General features: G+C 38.6%; 1 protein-coding gene across 23 annotated transcripts in view; it reads left to right on the top strand.

The window, feature by feature from the left end:
• RIMS2 (regulating synaptic membrane exocytosis 2) overlaps positions 1-20,602 on the top strand; it is a 786,041-nt gene that overhangs the window by 525,369 nt on the left and 240,070 nt on the right. For 17 of the 23 annotated variants that reach the window (XM_043507439.1, XM_043507441.1, XM_043507440.1 and 14 more), the window contains 2 exons: positions 3,791-3,947; positions 7,944-8,060. In XM_043507439.1, coding sequence (XP_043363374.1) covers positions 3,791-3,947; positions 7,944-8,060 — 274 coding nt within the window. The remainder of the gene's footprint in view (positions 1-3,790; positions 3,948-7,943; positions 8,061-20,602) is intronic. The other 6 variants (XM_043507443.1, XM_038389642.2, XM_043507446.1 and 3 more) reach the window with 1 other exon arrangement.

Raw genomic sequence — 20,602 nt, 5'->3', positions numbered from 1 at the left:
TACTCCTACTTTCCCTTCAAAGGAAAGTAGATACCAAGGCATAGTAGAATGGCCAGTTGACCAGAGGATGGTACTTGCTAGCTTGATAATACCTGAGCCACAAAACATCACCTAATTCTCCAAACTACAGTTTCTGACTGACTGTAAAGCTCCACAGACCAAGCAAGGTGAAGAGCAGATCCTTTATCTTTTTCTTAGTAACTTTTGTATTTGTTTGTTTCCTTAACAGGATACTTGAATATCTGTGCAGAGACACCTGCCAGGAAAAGACTTCATATCCTAGCCTTTTTAGGCATGCATGAATACATGTGTATGGCCAGTAATAGTGCATGCATAAAAGCCCATAATGCAAATTACCATTGGACATTGATTAACCTAGGTTGAAAGAAAACTACCACAGAGCACTAGAGGTCTCCTGTGGTATTTAACACATTAAAACTTAACCCATTGTTTCAACAAGCTGCTAAGTAAACTGCATAGAGAAAGAAAGACCAAGTAAACCATTTAATCTTTGGTGTTTTGTTAACTTTGTGATTTGATTAGTGGTAGTACTCATGCGATGATTTGACCAGTTGTAGATCTCAAGTTGTTCTCTTCAATTCTGATTTGTATTATTGTTAATTCCTTGATTTGGCTAGCTTGATTTACACTGTAGGATCAATCAAATTTTCATTTTTTTTAGTATTTTATGGAAGTATAATAAATTAGTTAACCTTCTAATTGTTTATGCTCTTGAATAAAAGCAGTAAAAACACACCAAATTGGTTTTATCTAATTAAATGGTGATGAGGAAAACACAACCTTAATTAAAGGAATTTGAATTAAACATTTGACTCAAGTTCTGAAAACCCTATTGTTGTTCGAAGGAGTTGTATTAGCACATTGGTATCAAGGCTTTGACATGTCAAGACTTTGCTCCAGTGGTCTTCCACACATAGATATGTCTGTCGACTCTCAACATTTTAAGGCTTCTATCTCTTGACGCATTCTGTGAGCATCCTGTTGGACATCTGCTACACTGAGTGTTTTGGTGTTTTTTGCATTGATACATCTTTGTCAATAAATGCAGCTATTATTTATACTGTTTTCTTTTACAGGATGGCATCTCTCTCCCTTGATCCACACAAAGGAGGAAAGAAAGAATCTTAAGAACTGAAGAAGTGTGTATGTTGCAGGAGGAAGTTGCTTGCAGATTAACACAATTGCGGCATCCTTTGTTTTGGAGTCAAGCATGATAAATATGGGTACTAGATTTGCTTGATGAGGTCTTGCTTCATGGGAACAATGACTCTAAGTCAGTTGGGTTTGGTTTAGTTTGTTACCAAGGGCCAAGACTGAGAAGTACCTGGACTAGGAGCACATAGGAATAATATGGCAGTATCCTATTCCTGATGAGTTAATGAAGACATGACAGAGACCTGCTCTGGCTAACGGAAAACCATCCAAATCCATGAAACTGGACCCCAGAACAGAGTTTCAATGCTGCAGTCCTTTTGGAAGTGGATTTACTGTTTTGTGGCTACTCTCTTATGGACTGCAGTCTATAAGGCCAGAGAGCAAATTTGGGTGTGGATGAATGCTCATACTTTAGTTGAATTTCTTCTCCAAGCAGGAAATGCCAGGATAGATTATCAATTTTGTGCATGAAGTTATGGACCTGGCCCAGTATAAGGTGCACACAGCCTTTGATGTATATGGTATATTGCCAAGAATTATTGGCTGAAGAGTGAATACCTGAAGATCTGCTTTCTGTAGGTATCTGAATTCCACATGGGAAATCCATGGTTTGGGGTCCACAAAGCTTCAAGATCTTCCATTCACTGGAAAGGGTAACTTTAGAATTAGTGGAACATCTCTACAGAATGCAAAAGAACATGAGGTCACCCTGCTGTCTCCGGGATCGCCCCGTTTTTCTCCCCATGAGAGATGAAGGCAGAAGCAAAAGACACTACCTTGCATGCCGTTGTACACACTGACTGGATTCAAGTGTGCCTGGAGACATCCAGCAAGGCTTTCAGGGACAACAGCTATGAATCTCTTTCCCTTTACCTAAACAAGAAACTACTACTCTTCTGTTCATGATGCCAGGAAGAGACCAGACTATTAAAGGACATCACTGGTGATGGTGGTGCCTGCATGCCTCTCTATCGGTACCTTTCTGTTAGCAAAGGTTCTGCCAAGCTTAGATGTAAGGGTTTGATTATCCTAGTAGTCCAATATAGGCTCAAACTTGTACGATTCTCCGCATTGTTGCAGCTAGCAGTGACTGTTCCCACAGATAATTGCTCAGAACCAGACTGTCTTGCTCTCTCCTATGCTGAGAACCCTAACTTTGAAAAGTTTGGTTCTTGACAGAGTAGAGTTCCATAGGTGTTCTATCTCAAGTCCTCCTGTTATCTCAGATGTCTGCCAGAAGGATTTATAACTTTAAGTGGCAACATTTTTCAGTGTTGTGCAATCCAGCCATTTTGGATCCCTTTAAATACCCCTCACCAAACTGTTTAACTACCTTCTTCTGGCTGAAAAACCAATTCCATCCATGTTTATTGGATAACTACTATGGCTTGTCATAAACTCTTTGAAGACCAGTGTCTCTGCAGCCCTTTGTGATCAGGATTAGTTTTAAAATTCTTCCATCTCTTGTGACAGCTCCCTGTATTGTTGGATATTAGTGTGGTCCTGACAAACCTCAGGAAAGCTCCTTTAGAGCTGCTCAGTATCTGTGATCCCATATTTCTTACCTAGAAGATAATGTTCCTGGGGCAGTGACTTCAGTTTCAGGAACTGGCAGATTTAAGTAGGACAAAATGTTGGTATTTACTTATCGGCAATTCCTTCCAAAGCTGGAGATATATTTCCACCTAAATGAGTCTATCATCCTGCCAACATTTATCTCATATTCATATGCTCATCCTGCTGAGTCTCTTCTCCATAAACTTGATATTAAATGAGTTTCTTCTTTGTGTATATAAAATATCTTAGAAAGTCTGTCCATCTCTTTTTTCCCCTTTGATTCCATTTCTTTCTGTTGATGTCTGTAGAATGGGTACAGCTGTCATAAAAAGGACCATTTGTTTGCATTTTGCCATCTGATTGCATTTTGTACTTCTATAACTTGGTAGGTTTTCTGTTAAGACTTTTCATGAGTCGTACTATCTAAACGTCAAGGATGTTAACTTCAGGACATCCACATTTTCCTTCTTACATACATTTACAAAATTTACACTATTGCTTAAATTTGATCCCAAGAGTGGAATCCCATTTCAGTATGTCAGTGCTGCTCTACCTGTTTCTGAAGTAGGAGTTCCCAAACCTTCCCACCTGCCCCCTAGAATTTTACTTTTCTTTTAGGATCACCAATTTTCGAAGGATTTTGAATTATGGAATGTGATGGATCATGACATTACACCATTTGTTAGAAATTGTATTAACTAATTTTGTATATCTTATTGTTCTAATAAAAATATATTTTAAAGTAATGTAATTAATGTATCATACTCTTCACAGATCTTTTTACTCTAAATTACTGTTTGTATACATGGCAATTTAAGTGCTTGTCATTAAAAGGGAAATTCCATCATAAATGTAGGAAACATATCTATACACATATTTTATGTTATATGCATTTGAAAACAGACACAAGTCTGTCAATAGTCAAAACAACATTGCCCTATTCTTCATGATTTATGGCATATTTAACAAGTGCTACATATTTAATAAAATAGAAAATAAACAAACAAACAAATCCAAATGTGATTTTAGTTTTGCTCATTTTTTGTATTTTCTTTAGATTACCGACATAATGGAAGAGATCTTCAGAGCTCAACGTTATCAGTGCCAGAACAAGTGATGTCATCCAATCACTGCTCTCGATCAGGGTCCTCTCACCGTACAGATAGTATAGGACGGACTAGATCTTGGTCTCCCAGTGTCCCTCCTCCACAAAGGTAAATCACTATATGGATTCAGTGCCTGTGAGCGTACGAAATTAAGTGCTGTTGAAATCCATGAGGATGTCTGAAATAACTGTGACACCAAGAAAAAATAGTGAATGATAGAAACACAGAGTAATCGGTTTGCTCTTTATGAAATAATGAAAAATGAGTTTTTGATAATATAGTCATGTGTAAATTATTCCTTCACTTTTTTTACATCAGTCTGACACAAAATACATTCCAATCTAAAGCAATAGAAATTTTTATCCCCATTCTTTTAAAGAGAGATTTACCAGGTTAAAGGTATTATGATATGAGGTGTTCTTGTTTTTGTTTTTAATCAGTTTGTCAATGGCTATTTTCTATCACTATGTCTGTAAATGACCAAGCCTTGGGAAATCCAAAGATTCTGTATATCAGTATTTTTTTTACACATTTTGGAAGCAACAAAAATAGATTAACACTTCTACAACCACTTTTTCTATAGAAAAGAACATACATCCTTTTTCTCAAGCAGCCTCTGATACTGTGAAACAAAGATCAGGACATCTTTCTTACACCCCAACTACATAAGATAATGACTACTAACAGGACTGAAAATACTATTTAAGAATAGTCTTGTTAAGCATGGATAGGCATTGCCCTCGTGGAAATGTTTTTCTTCAAGAGGCTGCAAAAATAGAGATATAGAGTAGAATGTGTTTCCTCTTGGTATTTAGTGTAACTTTCGAGGCTAGGACCTCAGCTGCTGTAATTCAGTGTAGCTATACTGAAATTAGTGGAGTTGCACTGATTTAATACTCGCTGATGATCTGGCCATAATGTTAATATTGCCTATTAAACTTTCAGTGCATGGTGTCAAATATTCTGAATCAAGTACATGTCTGCATGCTCTTCCATAACAATTCTGCTTCTCTCTCTCTCTCTCTTTTGTTTTCTCTTTTGTTCTTTTTTTAGATTAAACTGTTAACTTACTGGCCCTATTATTTATTTATTTATTTATTTTCATACTATTTTCTCAGTAACATATTTTTATTACTTATGCACAGGTAACATCACACACATTATCATAATTCATCACATACAGGTAACTGATGATAGGTTCCTACTAAAAATCCAGTAAAATAAATAAATACAACCCTTCTATAAATAAAAAACTACTTAGGAAGTAGATAAATAGAATACACAGAGGGGCTTATTCTGATCTCATTTACTTAAATCAAGATTGGATATTTTTCTAAAAGATATGCTGTAGGTCAAGCATAGCTATTGAACTTGAAGCAGGGATTAATATGGGAAAGTCATATGGCCTGTGTTATGTCAGAAGTCAGATAAGATGATCACAATGGTATCTTCTGGCCTTAAAATCTATGAACATATGACATGATTAGAAAATAATTTAGCAAGTGTTCTGGGTATGGATCTAACGTACTTGGGTTCCAACACTGCTGATGACCTTTGGGGAGGATTAATATGATTCCACTAGATAGGATTTTTTTTTTTCAGTTTTGCCTTTAGTATATCTAGGAAATACCATTTTTTAAATGTTAAAATAACATTAAGGTGACAGTCTCAAGCATTCAAAACTTAGGAAATGCCAGAATTAAGGTTACCTATACAACCTTCTTCAGTCCTTGCATGGCATTAGTATACTGTCTTTAATTATGTGCTCTCATACTATTTGTGCCTTATTCAGTGCACAGGATGAACAGTTAATGAGAAAGAAGACTGCAAGAAGAGAAAGGATGTTTTCTCATATTTGCGGCCCTGGACTGGGACACAGGAGAGAACTGGGTTCTATTCCTGGCTCTGCCACAGACTTTCTATGTGATGCTGAGTTAGGTTATCATAATTCATACATACCATACCCTGGGGAGAATTCTGCATCACTGCATGTGCACAGAATTCATGACCCCATGGATTTCTTTGTTTCCCCACAGAAAAATGTCTTCTGATGGAGAAGCAAAGGGAAGCTGCAAAAGCGATCATGTGCCCCTCCCCGGCAGTGCAGGCAGGTCAATTTGGACACCTGGAGCAGCTGGTAGAGATGTAAATCACCATCGGGAGTGGGGCTGGGCAGTTGTGCAAGTGCGAGAGAGAGAGACACTCCATCCCTCTCGCTCACTATGGCAGCACACTCGGCAGGGAGGGGACAGGGCTTTGGGGTGCTTCTCAGGAGGTAGTTGTGGAGCAGGCTCTGTCCCCTCAGGCAGAGCAGAATGTAGCAGCCTGCCTGCTTCATAAATTGTTCCCATTGTTCTTAGTGAATTTTCCCAGGAGTATAACACAGCTGTAAAAATTTTAAGGCTCCTTTACATTGCCAGAGTGGTGTAAAGGAGCCTTATTGTAAAGGACAGTTTGACCTTATAAATACTTATGATGCTTTAGGTATTAGAGCTGGTCTAAATTTTTGGACTGAAAAAAATTCCTGTCAAAATGGGCTCCATGAACTGTTTGCTACTTTCTGGAGATGGTCAGTAGCCAATATAAATTATGAGTTTGAGTCCCTAGCCCTCACTTGCTCTTCAGTTGCCTATGATGTAACACTGAGCATATATTTGTTAACTAATAACTAAATGTAAAGGGTCAATACTAGCTACATTACTATTAGACAGTGCGGGGTTGGGGATTTCTTCCAATGCTCCCTACTCCCATTTTCCATCCATTGTAGTTAGTTTCAAGTATTTTTGTAATTTATTTAAATGTGATTATATTGTGTTATTTTGACAAAGAAAATATGCAGAATTTTGCAGAATTGTAAAATATTGTGTGCCAATTTTTTTTGTTTGGTGCAGAATTTTTAATTTTTTGGCACAGAATTCCCCCAGGAGTAATACAAGGAAGCCTTAATTCTGGCACTTCCTAGCATTTTGGAGTTTGACTTTACAACCTTATCATTTTGTTAACATAATTTTGTACGCACATATGTATTTATGTGTGCATGAATGCACACATGCATATGTAACAAAAATATACTTGAATAAATGTTTAATGTATATACAACTGCTATGAAGATTTCTGTTACTGCATACATCATGATTTCATAGTATGGACCATAAATGCCAAGAATATGGAAATACCTTATTATTCTGATTCATCTTGTTTGCATCATTAAAATTATAACACAATTGTAATAAATATATGTATTTCCTTCATTGCATGATAGTCTTTAAATATCTTTCCTAATAAACTCTGTGAACATACAAGTGAAAATATCCTATTGTATTTACCTGATAAACTTTGCAGTTGATAGTACTACCTTCCTTTCTTCCTACTACTGATTGATTTGTTCTGCAGGCAAAGAGGGGTCATTGAATACCAATGGTTATCAAAGTTTATGTTGAATAAAATATAGGTGAAAGCTTGGCCCCACTGAAGTCAGTGGTAAAATTTCAGTGTAGCCAGGATTTCACCCACTATAGTAATTACTTGTTGGTCCTGGAATATAGAAAACGTTTGATTAAAATAAATCTTCTTCCTTTAAACTCCTAGATTATGCAAATTAAATTATTGTGCTGCTTCTTTATTGCAAAACTGATATCTAGTGATTTGTATAGGTGATAATTTGCTTGGCAGGCTGAATTTTCCCTTAGTAGTCCTCATTTCACTCATAGTAGATTGCCTCTGCCTAATATGGCAAAACACCAGCCCTGTATTTGATGGGCCCTGGAACAATCTAGTTCTCTACAATAATCCCTCAGTTAGAAAGCAGACTTCTGTTACAATGCATCACTCTATAAGTACAATGGCTCAGATTCCCTCCTGTGCTAAAGTCACAGTATCTGTGGCACAAAGGTGGTGCCTTTTCTCTTTGAAATAATGATAGCCATAACGTCAACAATTCACCATGAGATTTATAATTATGTAACAGTACAAGTATGTGAAAGATAGACCTCTTAAAGCTTTTTTTATAGCTGACATTTTCATTAACAGAACTAATTTTACAAATCAGTATAAGGACATGGTGCACTACTTACCCTAAGACTTTGATGGTTTTTATGTCCTCAGTAGGAATATGGAACAGGGACCTCGAGGGACTCGATCTACTCCTGCACATTATAATACCATGAACCGAATGGATAGACATCGTGCAATAGATGACCACTACTCCCCAGACAGAGAGAGGTAAAAATCATATAGGAATTAGAAACATCTTTAGTCTATAGTCATCACAAGTGAATTATATCAGTGTGATGTATTAACCCTAAATTCAGGTCACTACAGTAAACAAAAAACCCACAGAAACCTACATAGCCTCAGAATTCCGTAGATGATAATATCTCTGCTGTTCTTTTTAGTGGTTTAATGTTTAAAATTCACAGTGTGTACAGGGCTGCCTGAACTGCCACCTTGTATCCTCTTCAAAAGAAAGAAAACAAAAAAATATCTGAGGTGTATCTGTTACACTAGCAGCAAGACTGATTCTCTGTGTATTTGATTTGATTTTGGCTATTTTCAGTTTTTTAAACAATGTTTGTTTTTACTGTGTTTGTAAGGTCTCCAGACTGGCGAATATGTTGAAAAATATGTAGCAGTATTCTTAGTTGATAATTTTCACTGCTGTATGAAAATTACATAAAAATCCACATTTTGTACTCAGTGTTGGTGCAAAACTCCCATTGGGTACAGTGGGAGTAGCATGCATATAGCAAAAGTAGAATATGGCACAGTTCTTATCTGTTCTTAACTTTATGAGCCATTTACCCTTAAAATAAACTGCTTTGTCATTCTCTGAGATCAGAATTGGGCCTTGTGTGTTTAGAATGCACATCTCACCATGACAGAAAGATTTCTGCCGAACAGGGCTTCATAAATCGTGAGCAGAGACATATCAACCTATCTAAATTTTAATGAATTAGAAGTGAGATACAGTTTACAGTTGACTAGTGTAGCTCATTTTGCTATATTAGCTGAGGTATCTTCTGCCTTCAGTTAAAAAAAACAAAACAAAAAACCCGAGGTGCTTGGCACCACGACTATATAAAAACAAAAAGAGACAGCATTTGTCTCCCTTAGTTTTAAAATACTCCTGCACTTGACTACGTTTTATGCATCAAGATGGCAATATATCCATCACAATTATACAGGCAATATTGCTAAATACCGTAGAATTTGTTTTTTTCAGATACCAATGAGCAATACAGATATATTTTCCCATCTTCACTTATCATATGTTGTGGGCATTTATGTAGTTGCTGTATGCCAAATTAATATTTTTGCAGATTTTTAGTAAAGACGGATTATGTAGTAAGTGACATCAAAATTACATAACTGAAGTTGTTAACTATAATACAATTAAGAATTGAGGAAACCAAGTTATCTTATAAGTATATTGAACAGAAAAGACCATTGTATTCTTAAAGGGCATTAATGTTATGGTCCATAAATATGAGGCACACAATCCCCAGGCAAATCGCAAATCGTAGTTATTTTATATATAATCCATGTAAAAATCTTAGGAAAAAATCTGTATCAGAAAATTTTTGACAAAACAGAGCAAATGCATAAAAGTGAAATACTGAAAAGCAAACAATTTTTTTGTTCTAGATTTCTAACTGTATTTGTTAGAAATATACATAGGTTGTGTATATATCTTAACAGATTTCTTGTATTGGAATCTTTGGCTGGGTTTTGTAATTATGCCATCACCAGGAGAAACATTACTTAGCTGAGTGTTAAGGCCAATTTATTTAATTTTGATATCCTAAAGCAATTAACTCAGGATTGTAACTGATAAATGTCTTTTTTTAAATGGGGGAGGGGGGAAACACCTAGAGTGCTCTTGAGTGTTATTATATAGTCAATAGTCATGAAGCTCTGGCTCTTTGAAGCAGCACATATAGGACTTGTAGAAACTGTTTTCATGCTTGAGTTTGATCTCAGGCAGACTGAATAGTCATGAAGCTCTGGCTCTTTGAAGCACCACATACAGGTCTTGTAGAAACTATTTTCATGCTTGAGTTTGATCTTAGGCAGACTGCTCTCCTTGCTACTGTACAAACATACACACACACACAACAGTGCAGGGAGTGCTGAACAGAACCACTAGAATCCCTCCTCATCACTTCAAGCAAATACATCCTGCTCCAATCAACTTTGGGTGGGGGAGCATTAATTAGAAAATGGACATTTTGTTAACAGGTGTATCAGAAAAATACACAAGAGTTGTGATACTATGTTTTGGTACTGCACTAGGGTGTTTGCAGCATTAGTATAGGGTTGTATCAGTACAATGGTACTCTGTACTGTGATCATGCAATATCATGATGTAAACATGGCAGTAGATACTCAGGATGATGTTTCTTAGTTTATGGCACTTTGGAACTACATTAGCTGACAGAGTGGCTCATCAGATCTGTAAGGTTGAAGATTAATGATTTTTTTTATTTTATGCTTATTTTTATGACTTTCTTGAACTTTGATATGTGGCAACACTTGAAGAATTATTTTTCTTGTTTTTTCCCTCTCCAAACAAATACTTTATATACTGTTCTGTATTTAAAAACAAACCAACCAACCATAAATGTATCCTATCATGTGTTGTTAGCAGTATAACCCAAACTTTCAACCATTGAAGTTTCTGTTGTGAAATACATTCTCTAAAGTATTATTGGCTGTGAGCTATTATATAGGGGAAGAAAAAGAATAGTCCAAAACCTTTCACAATTTATATTCTTTTGCATACCTAGCAGCAGGAATGTGAATGGGAAGGTAATTAAAGAATCAAAACAATAGTATTGAACATATTTCAGATGTTCTCCTTGTCTTCTATAGTCTTTATCTGTTCATATTAAATTCCTGGGGTGAAATCTTGGTTACACTGAAGTCAGTGGCAAAACTCCCACTGACTTCAGTGGAGCCAGGATTTCATTCCTAGATCTGATTTCTTACTTTGTTGGTATTGCACTATTCCTGCTGGAAATGCTTATTTACTTTTGAATAATATACAACTTTGCCAGATATAGCAAGGAAGTGTCCGTTTCAAAGTCCCTCATAGAATTCGTGAGTGTGATCAGCTCCTGACCATGCTGAGTAGTAGGGTAAAGTTCAGAGGAAGGAAAATTGCTATATTTTTGTACAGTTATAACCTTTCTTCTTGCTGCCAAAATTATCCTGAGTTTGTCTCACATATAACTGTAAATAGCTGAACGCATACTTTGCACTACTATTGTTTTGAAAAAATATGAATGCATAGGGCTGCATTTACCTGCATAGATCTGTGGGGATTGTGGTCTGTTTAGGACTGCTTGGGAAATGGGATTCATCTGCACAAATTTGTTTCCCCACCTCAGTCTAGTCTTCATTACCTGGCTAAACTGCGGGTGTGAACACTCTTCCCTCCATGTGGCTTGCTCATTTTCTGGTTCATCTTAGAGTTGAACTAGCATATCTGACATTAAGGGACTAGACTGCTACTGTCATAGAATCATAGAAGATTAGGGTTGGAAGAGACCTAAGGAGGTCATCTAATCCAACCCCCTGCTCAAACCAGGAACAACCACAACTAAATCATCCCAGCCAGGCCATTGTCAAGCCAGGCCTTAAAAACCTCTAAAGATGGAGATTCCACCACCTCCCTAGGTAACTGATTCCAGTGCTTCACCACCCTCCTAGTGAAATAGTTTTTCCTAATAGCCAACCTAGACTGCCCCACTGCAACTTGAGACAACTGCTCTTGTTCTGTCATCTGCCACCACTGAGCTCCATCCTCTTTGGTACCTCCCTTCAGGTAGTTGAAGGCTGCTATCAAATCCCCCCCTCACTCTTCTTTTCTGCAGACTAAATAAGCCCAGTTCCCTCAGCCTCTCTTCATAAATCATGTGCCCCTAATCATTTTCATTGCCCTCCTCTGGACTCTCCAATTTGTCCACATCCTTTCTGTCACTGTATAAGACAAGCTGACTTACTGATTGGAGGGAAAACATGGAATGTTCTTTAACCCAGGCTGAGCAGTTAAAAAAAATCATATGAAATACAATGTATTAAGAACATAAGAACGTCCATACTGTGTCAAACCAATGATCCATCTAGCCTAAATGCTGGTGCCAGATGCTTCAGTGGGAGTGAAAAGAACAGGGCAATTTATCGAGTGATCCATCCCGTGTCATGCAGTCCAGCTTCTAGCAGTCAGAGGTTTAGAGACCCCCAGAGCATGAGATGACGATATATTTTTAAACATAGAAAGTAGGATTTAAGTGATTCCAAGTAATAGCAAACAGAACAAAGTAAGTTACCAAGCAAAATAAAACAAAACATGCAAGTCTAAGCCTAATACATTATGAAACTGATTACAGATAAAATCTCACCCTCAGAGATGTTCCAATAAGCTTCTTTCACAGACTGGACTCCTTCCTAGTCTGGGTCCAGCAATCAATGGTCTCAAGTTGCAGTGGGGGAGGTTTAGGTTGGATATTAGGAAAAACTTTTTCACTAGGAGGGTGGTGAAGCCCTGGAATGCGTTACCTAGGGAGGTGGCGGAATCTCCTTCCTTAGAAGTTTTTAAGGTCAGGCTTGACAAAGCCCTTGCTGGGATGATTTAGTTGGGGATTGGTCCTGCTTTGAGCAGGGGGTTGGGCTAGATGACCTCCTTAGGTCCCTTCCAACCCTGATATTCTATGATTCTATGAATCACTCACAGCCCCATAGTTACTGTTCTTTGTTAGAGTTTCTTTCAGGCATCTCTTGGGGGTGGAGAGGCCATCTCTTGAGCCAGCTGAAGACAAAATGGAGGGGTTTCATGGGCCTTTTATATTCTTTCTCTTGTGAGCTGAAACCCCTTTGTTCTCCTGTGCAAAATTACAGCAACAAGATGGAGTTTGTAGCCACCTGGGCAAATCACATATCCGTGAATGATTCAGCTTTTTGCAGGCTGACACCGTTGTTTACATGTTAGTTTGAACGTTCCCAGGAGAGCTCAAATGTGGATTGACATCTCCCAAAGTCCATTGTCAGTTAAGTGTTTCTTGACTGGGTACTTACTGAGATACAAGTACATAGGCAATATTCATAACTTCAAATACAAAAATGATACACACATACAGATAGCATAATCATAACCAGCAAACTACAACCTTTCCATAGATACCCCACTTGACCTCCTCTGTACAAGACCTGGTGCAACCATAGGATCCTGGTTGCAACAATGATCTATACAGTCACAGTTCATGTCAATAACATCGCACCTCCCTTGACACATTTCCACGCCTCCTTTAGGATGTCTGCCCCATAGTTTGAGAACTGATGTTCTAGAGCAGGGGTGGGCAAACTTTTTGGCCCGAGGGCCACATTGGGGTTGCAAAACTGTATGGAGGGCTAGGTAGGGAAGGCTGTGCCTCCCCAAACAGCCTGGCCCCCACCCCCATCCACCCCTCCCACTTCCCGCCCCCTGACTGCCTCCCTCTGAACTCCCAACCCATCCAACCTCCCCTGCGCCTTGTCCCCTAACCACCCCTTCCTGGGACTCCCCGCCTCTAACTGCCCCCCGGGACCCCACCCCCTATCCACCGCCCCTGCTCCCAATCCCCCGACCCCTATCCACACCCCCTCCCCCTGATAGGCCCCCCGTGCCTATCCAACCCCCCCTTTCCCCATCCCCTGACTGCCCCCCCCGGCAGAACCTCTGCCCCATCCAACCGCCCCCTGTCCCCTGACTGCCACCTGGGAACCCCCACCCCTTATCCAATCCTGGGCCCTGGCCCCCTTACCATGCCACTCAGAGCAGCATTTCTGGCAGCCGCTCTGCCCGGCCAGAGCTAGACACGCTGCTGCTCTACTCAGCAGGAGCGCGCAACCCCACTGCCCAGAGCACTGCCCATGTGGCTGCGGGAGAGGGGGGACAGCAGGGAAGGAGCCGGGGGCTGGCTAGCCTTCCTGGCTGGGAGCTCAAGAGGCAGGCAGGACGGTCCCATGGGCCGTAGTTTGCGCACCTCTGTTCTAGAGCATATCTTTTAGAAAAATATCCAAATGTAAAGTTCAAAATGGTCAGTGATGGAGAATCCCCCCTCAACCTTTGGTAAATTGTTCCAGTGATTAATTACTCTCACTGTTAATAACTTAAGCCTTATTTCCAGTCTGAATTTGTCTAGCTTCCACCTCCAGCCATTGGGTCATGTTGTACCTTTCTCTGCCAGACTGAAGAGCTGATTATTGGTTTCTCAGGCAGATACTTATAGACTGTAATCAAGTCACCTCTTTACCTTCTCTTTGTTAAGCTAACTAGATTGAGCTCTTTGAGTCTATCACTATAAATCATGTTTTCTAAACGTTTAGTAATTGTCACCGCTCTTCTCTGAACCCTCTTCAATTTATCAACATCCTTACTGAATTGTGGGCACAAGAACAGGACACAATATTCCAGCAGCAAACACATTAGTGCCAAACACAAATGTAAAATAACTTTTCTATTCCTACTTGAGATTCCCCTCTTTATATATCCCAAGATTGATTAGCTCTTTTGGCTACAGCATCACACTGGGATAACATGTTCAGCAGCTTATCCAGCATGACCCCCAAATCTTATTCAGAGTAACTGCTTTCCAGCGTAGAATCCCCCATCCTGTAAGTATGGACTACATTCTTTGTTCCTAAATATATAGTTTTACATTTAGCCATATTAAAATGCATATTTAAAGAATTCACCCCAAATCTACAAAACACCTCTCAAGACCACTTCCCCAGAACTGTCATCTTTCACTTCCTGAATCAGAGATAAAGAAAATATACTTAAGTATGCCTGGTAGAATCTCTCACCTTCTAAAACACTTCCCACATCTCCTTCAACCCAGATTGTAAGTGATTTAGATGAGAGTTCTGAGGACAGAAAACTTCCTAAGAGAATGTAAAATAATATACTCTTTGCTGTATTCCATGAAGCTAAGACAAGAACATCATAGTACTGTGGTTTTCTCCCTGGAGCTACTGGCAGCCCTAAGGAATATAAGAATGCTTGTGTCATGGATCCACACTGAGAACTTATATATGGCTTTTATACAGACTCTCAGAGAGTATACCTCTTTAGTGCAAGGCCTGAGGCCTTCACTTTTGTAGTGGCTCCACTACACCCATGGTGGCAGAACTACCTGCCATTTTGGCCCAAAATGTCCAGGATGCCATCTCTCTCTCTCTCTCTGCACTGGGAAGCAGAGTTCTTACAACAGTTTTCTGACACCTTAGTTCTTTATTTCAAGATCTAGTCATATTATTTTCACATATATTGCCTCCCTCAGCTGCCAGGTGTTACAAGTTAATGTCTGGTTCCTGATCTTTTATTATATGTCTGAGGGTAATTCCATTCGTATGTTGACAGTTCTTGGTAGTTCATTCATACTTATCCAGACATGCCTACATGACCAACATCCATCTCTTATTCCTCTGCCCCAAAGAAGAAATTAACCCCATCAGTCCTAGTAGAACACAATACAAAAGTGAGTAGGGAAACCAAGTCATATATATTTTTTCATAAAATGCAGTAATTTTGACATTCTTCACTGTTAGTGATGGAGAAGGAACATCTTCCTAGCTGACACCACAGACAGGACTCTCTTACCACTTTCAAGTCTAATGGCAGTGTAAATGTTCCCTGAAAAATTAATACTCAGAACTGAAAAACAAAATACCAACAAAGCACCAAAGAAGACGTAGATTTTTTTCTGCCTGGATGTAGTCTGAATTCTGAGCACTCAACCACTGAAATGTGATTTATTTTATTACAACTTGAACATGAGTCAACAATGTGATGCTGTTGCAAAAAAAGCAAATGTCAGTTTAGGTTGCATTAACAGAGGAATAGCATGCAAGTCACAGGAGGTAATAGTACCATTCTACTTGGGGCTGGTTAGGCCTTCGCTTGAATACTGTGTCCAGTTTTGGTCACTGCTGTATAAAAAAGATGTAAACAAACTGGAAAGGATCCAGAGGTGATCAACGAAAATGATCAAAGGGATGGAATGGAAGCCATATGAGCATAGGCTGAAGGAACTGAGTATGTTTAGTTTGGAAAAGAGGAAATTAAGGGGGGACATGATCATGATCTTCAAATACTTGAAAGGCTGACATAAGAAAGATGGAGAAAAATTGTTCTCTCTTGCCACAGAAGGCAAGACAAGAGGCAATGGGTTCAAACTACAGCATAGCAGATTTAAATTAAATCTCAGGAAAAACTTCCTAACTGTAACAACAGTGAGACAATGAAACAGACTGCATACGGAGGTTGTGGAAGCTCCTTCACTGGAGGTTTTCAAAAGGAGGCTGGAATTAGGGTGCCCAGATAGCAAGTATGAAAAATTGGGACAGAGTGTGGGGGGTAATAGGCACCAATATAAGAAAAATCCCCAAATATCGGGACTGCCCCTATAAAATCGGGACATCTGTTCACCATAGGCTGGATAGCCATCTGTCTTGGATGGTTTAGATACAACAAACCGTGCATCTTGGCAGAGGAATGGACTAGATGATGCTTGCGATCCCTCCTATGGTTCTATGATTCTATGATTAATCCTTTAAAACATTAATTATTATAAAAGCCATTTTTATATATCTTAATTAAAGGCCAATATTTCTTCTTTGATTTACTGAATTTTAATAGACACACTGGCATGTAGTCTTGATGTCAGAGTTAAACTATAATTAAAATTGATGACCAACCAGTCTGATCATTTCATATATGTCAGAAATTTAGTGAGTGTATTCATAGCTCCAAAACGTAATTGTTTAAATTGTTCTGTTAACTATGGAATTTATATATGTGTTGTTTCATTTTGGTCAAAAGTCTGGAGTTTTTTAAAGCACTTTTATACTTGCTATAATTATATAATTATAATTTCAATTAAACAAGCAATCTTGTTAAGAAAAGTAAAATCTTACTTAATTATTGTATTCTAAATCACTATAAGGAGTCTTAATATATCAAAATGGGTAACTATGTTAATTGCATCTCATGGAGTGTCTGTACCTTAAACACTTTAGTCAAAAAGAAAAGTCCTTTTACACTCCAATTTTGAACCAATCTTACCTCCTGCGAACTAATATCAATAAAATGAAAAAGATGTGGTTGGGAAAGGTATATAAATTGCTGTCACACCACCAGCTTGGATGGTATTACTATATCTAGCCATAAAAACTTCTCCTTATAATTAGCTTTTGTTAAAAAGCACTCTGAAGGTAGATTTTGAGCAATTGAAGGGCAGTCTAAGCAGGGAGGAAAGACAAACCCTACCTAGATCATATGTTCTGAGCCAGATAGCCTTTTTGTTTGTTTTTTTAATATACACTGGTGCTCAAGTGTACTACTGAGCTCCCTAACAAGGAACTTCAGCCTCTCAATAAATGAAAGCTCAGGTCATTTCTCTTCAGCACCATCTTAATGGAGATAATTTGGGTCTGCTTGGTTTAGTTCCTGGGTCTCACAGATATAAGGCAAACTCTGAAACCACAAACTCGGTAGCACTGTTGTTATTCATGTGTACTTGATTAACTTTTTTGCAATAACTGTTTGTTTTTTAAGCCCCAGTACACAACTACTTCTGTTGAATAAGTAACATGGAGTTGCTCTGATCACTTTCTGACCAGAATGAAAACTGCTTCTAATATGCCCTTTCTTTATCAGAATGTATCTGATTCTTCAACCCATGTATCCTTAAGAATCTCTATTGCAATAATTGCCTATTTTTTATAAATGAAACTATTTTGATGTTTTAAAAAATATAATCAGAAGGAAAACTATACTTTCAAAAATACGGAGAGGAAACTTTCCCTGATACTGGATGGGAAGCCTTTAAGGCGACCTCCTATGTTTCCATCATTTCCTACATGTTATTTCTTGAATAGAGACCAAAAATCTCAGAAGGATCTAGCTTTAGAAAAGGAGCAAAACTACTCAGTTTCTAAAACCATAGAAAATGCTAGAAACAGACAGTCTGGACTCCAGTCTGGAATTCAGTCTTTCTGAAATAAATCTCAGGAACACTTCATATGAAAGTGATATGACTGGGGAGACAAGAATGGGAGACTCTTAGCCTGGTTCCAAAGACAAAAAGAAACTGCTAAAACTATAGCTATCTTCGTACTTAGTGCCTGGTAAAAACAGAGGTTGCTAATGTGACTAATGTAATTAGTGCCCCAGCTGAAGGAAAAATGATTGGGCAAGACATTGGAAAAGATAGATAAACAATGTGAGTAAACAATATGCAGATAGTACATGTTTTTGGGTCCAACAGTTGCTGCTTGGCGAAAGCTCAAAAGGGGCAGACAAAATTGGCTTTACGCCACAATTAAGTCCCGCACCCAATCCTGGCCCTGTTTATTGTGGTTTCTAGTGGATGAGGATCTTCAGAATGCAGCAGTGCTCCAGCCATGCCCCTGACTCACCACCTCTGCTAGTATGGAGGCAGAACATTAGGCAGTGGCATAAGGCCTGGTCAGAGGGGAATGGAAAATGAAAAGAGGATAATTATTTCCTAAGGGCTCAGTTCTGTTAAAAAAAAAAATCCCAGGAGTCAAAAACAGGTTTAACTCTTTGTACTATAAGAAGAACAGAAAGAAGGACAATACAGTGTACATACAGCCTTTTAATGTTAATGTGTATGTGTTGACTGTGTGTGTGTTCAGACTTGGACTTCAGTGTGTTGTGTGATTGCCTGAAGCACATAGTATGGGTTTCTGTTCCCTTATTGGCTACCTGAACTTGTATAAAGAAGTGGAGTGCCTGAAGAAATATTTGGACCATTTAAAGATGTAGGGAGCATTTTAAGGAGCTTATGCACAGCAGGAGATAAGTGAGACCAGGAAATTTTAGAGACAAGGTGGGTGAGGTAATATCTCTTATTGGGCTAACTTCTGTTGGTGACCGAGAAAAGCTTTCAAGTCACACAGAGCTCTTCGTCAGGTCTGGGAAAGGTACTCCCAGCGTCACAGCAAAATGCAAGATTGGAACAGATTGTTTAGCATAAGTAGTTAGCACATATTGTAAGGGACCATTCAAGGTAGAGTGGCCCCTTAAACCTCTGGAGTCATAAGACAAAAAGAGGGGGTTAGTGGGTTACAGATTATTGTAATAAGTCCATAAATCCAGTTTCTTTGTTCAGTCCATGATTAATATTGTCTAGCAGAGTAATGAATTTGAGCTCTCAGGCTCGTCTTTTGAAAGAGTGGTTCAGATTTCCTTTGAGGATGAGGACTGATAGGTCAGGCAGAGTGATCGCTTTGTGAAAAGTGCTCACCCACAGGTGCTTTTGTCTTTTTATCATTTTACTGTGTGAGTTAGTGCAAGAGCATAGTGATTGTCTGCTTTTGTCTTTTTATCATTGGGTGTTTTTGTCTTTTTATCATTTTCCTGTGTGAGTTCATGCAAGAGCGTAGTGATTGTCTGGTTTCACCAAAATAGTTGTTGGGACATTTACTGCACTGGATGAGGTATGCCATATGTTGAGATAGGCATGTGTAGGACCCATATATCTTGAAAGGTGTGTTGCGAAGGGTCATCATCATAGCAGTGGAGTTATGTCTGCAAGCTTTGTATCTGTTGTTCTGGCATGGTCTGGTGCTGCTTTGAGTTGGTGTGTCCTGGTTTGTGGGGAGCTTGCTTCTGATGATGAGCTTGGAGAGGTTGGGGGATTGTTTTGAGGCCATAAGAGGGGGTTAAAGAAAGATTTCTTTCAGGGTGGGGTCCCCAATGAGTATGGGTTGTAGTTGTTTAATGATACTTTATATGGATTCCAGTGTGGAGTGGTAGGTGACAACTAGGGGTGTGCAGTCATAGGGGGTTTTATTTCTGTATTGAAGCAGGTTTTCTCAGGGTATTTGGTATTTAAGGCATTTAAAATCTTTTCCTGTCCTTTTTTGCATATAACAAAGCATTACATTTGTGGCTATATATGTGGAACTCAGATATAAATACATGGAATTCCTTCCTGACTGAGGGAGAGGGAAAGATATGTCTGATTTATTTGCTGTATAACAGACCTCATGTTCACACAAAGTAATTGTATATCTGTGTCTATATGAATGGTCTTATTTGTGACCATTACACAGCCTTATCTTTACATAGGTGTAATTGAAATTAATTGCTGCCATGTATTCTCTTTCCTATATACATCACAATGCACATTCTTCCATATATCTGATAAGAATATGGACTGAATCTGCTAGTCTCTATTTTCGTCAAACTAACCTGCCATTTTGACCTATTTTCACCAGTTATTGACCACGATCATTGTTATGTAGTATATACAGAACACAGGTGAGAACGGTGTGGTGAAAAGGGCATGTAGTTCTACTGCAGAGGCAGTTTCTGTATCTGATCTTAAAACATGTTCCTAGTCTTTATGTTCCTCCACCACCTTTCCTAACAAACCCACAAAACCTGGGTGTGCATATAAAATCATTGTTTTTCTCAAACAAAAATGCAATACTGGTATGTTTGTGCATGTGTGTATGTTTACAACTATGGCGGCATTGTACATTAGGATTTAAAGCAGCATTTAATCCTTATATTTCAGGTGCAAAGATGCATAATTAAATGTGATTACACTTGTTCATACACACATACTCATATTTTCATGAATAAAACTCCATCCCCATAATTCTAGTTTGGACAATACACACATACTCATATTTTCATGAATAAAACTCCATCCCCATAATTCTAGTTTGGACAATAATTAGTCATTGAA

Source organism: Dermochelys coriacea, chromosome 2 (genome assembly GCF_009764565.3).
Source record: "Dermochelys coriacea isolate rDerCor1 chromosome 2, rDerCor1.pri.v4, whole genome shotgun sequence".
In the NCBI taxonomy this organism is placed as follows: Eukaryota; Metazoa; Chordata; order Testudines; family Dermochelyidae; genus Dermochelys; species Dermochelys coriacea.
This window is presented reverse-complemented; position numbering and strand designations above follow the sequence as displayed.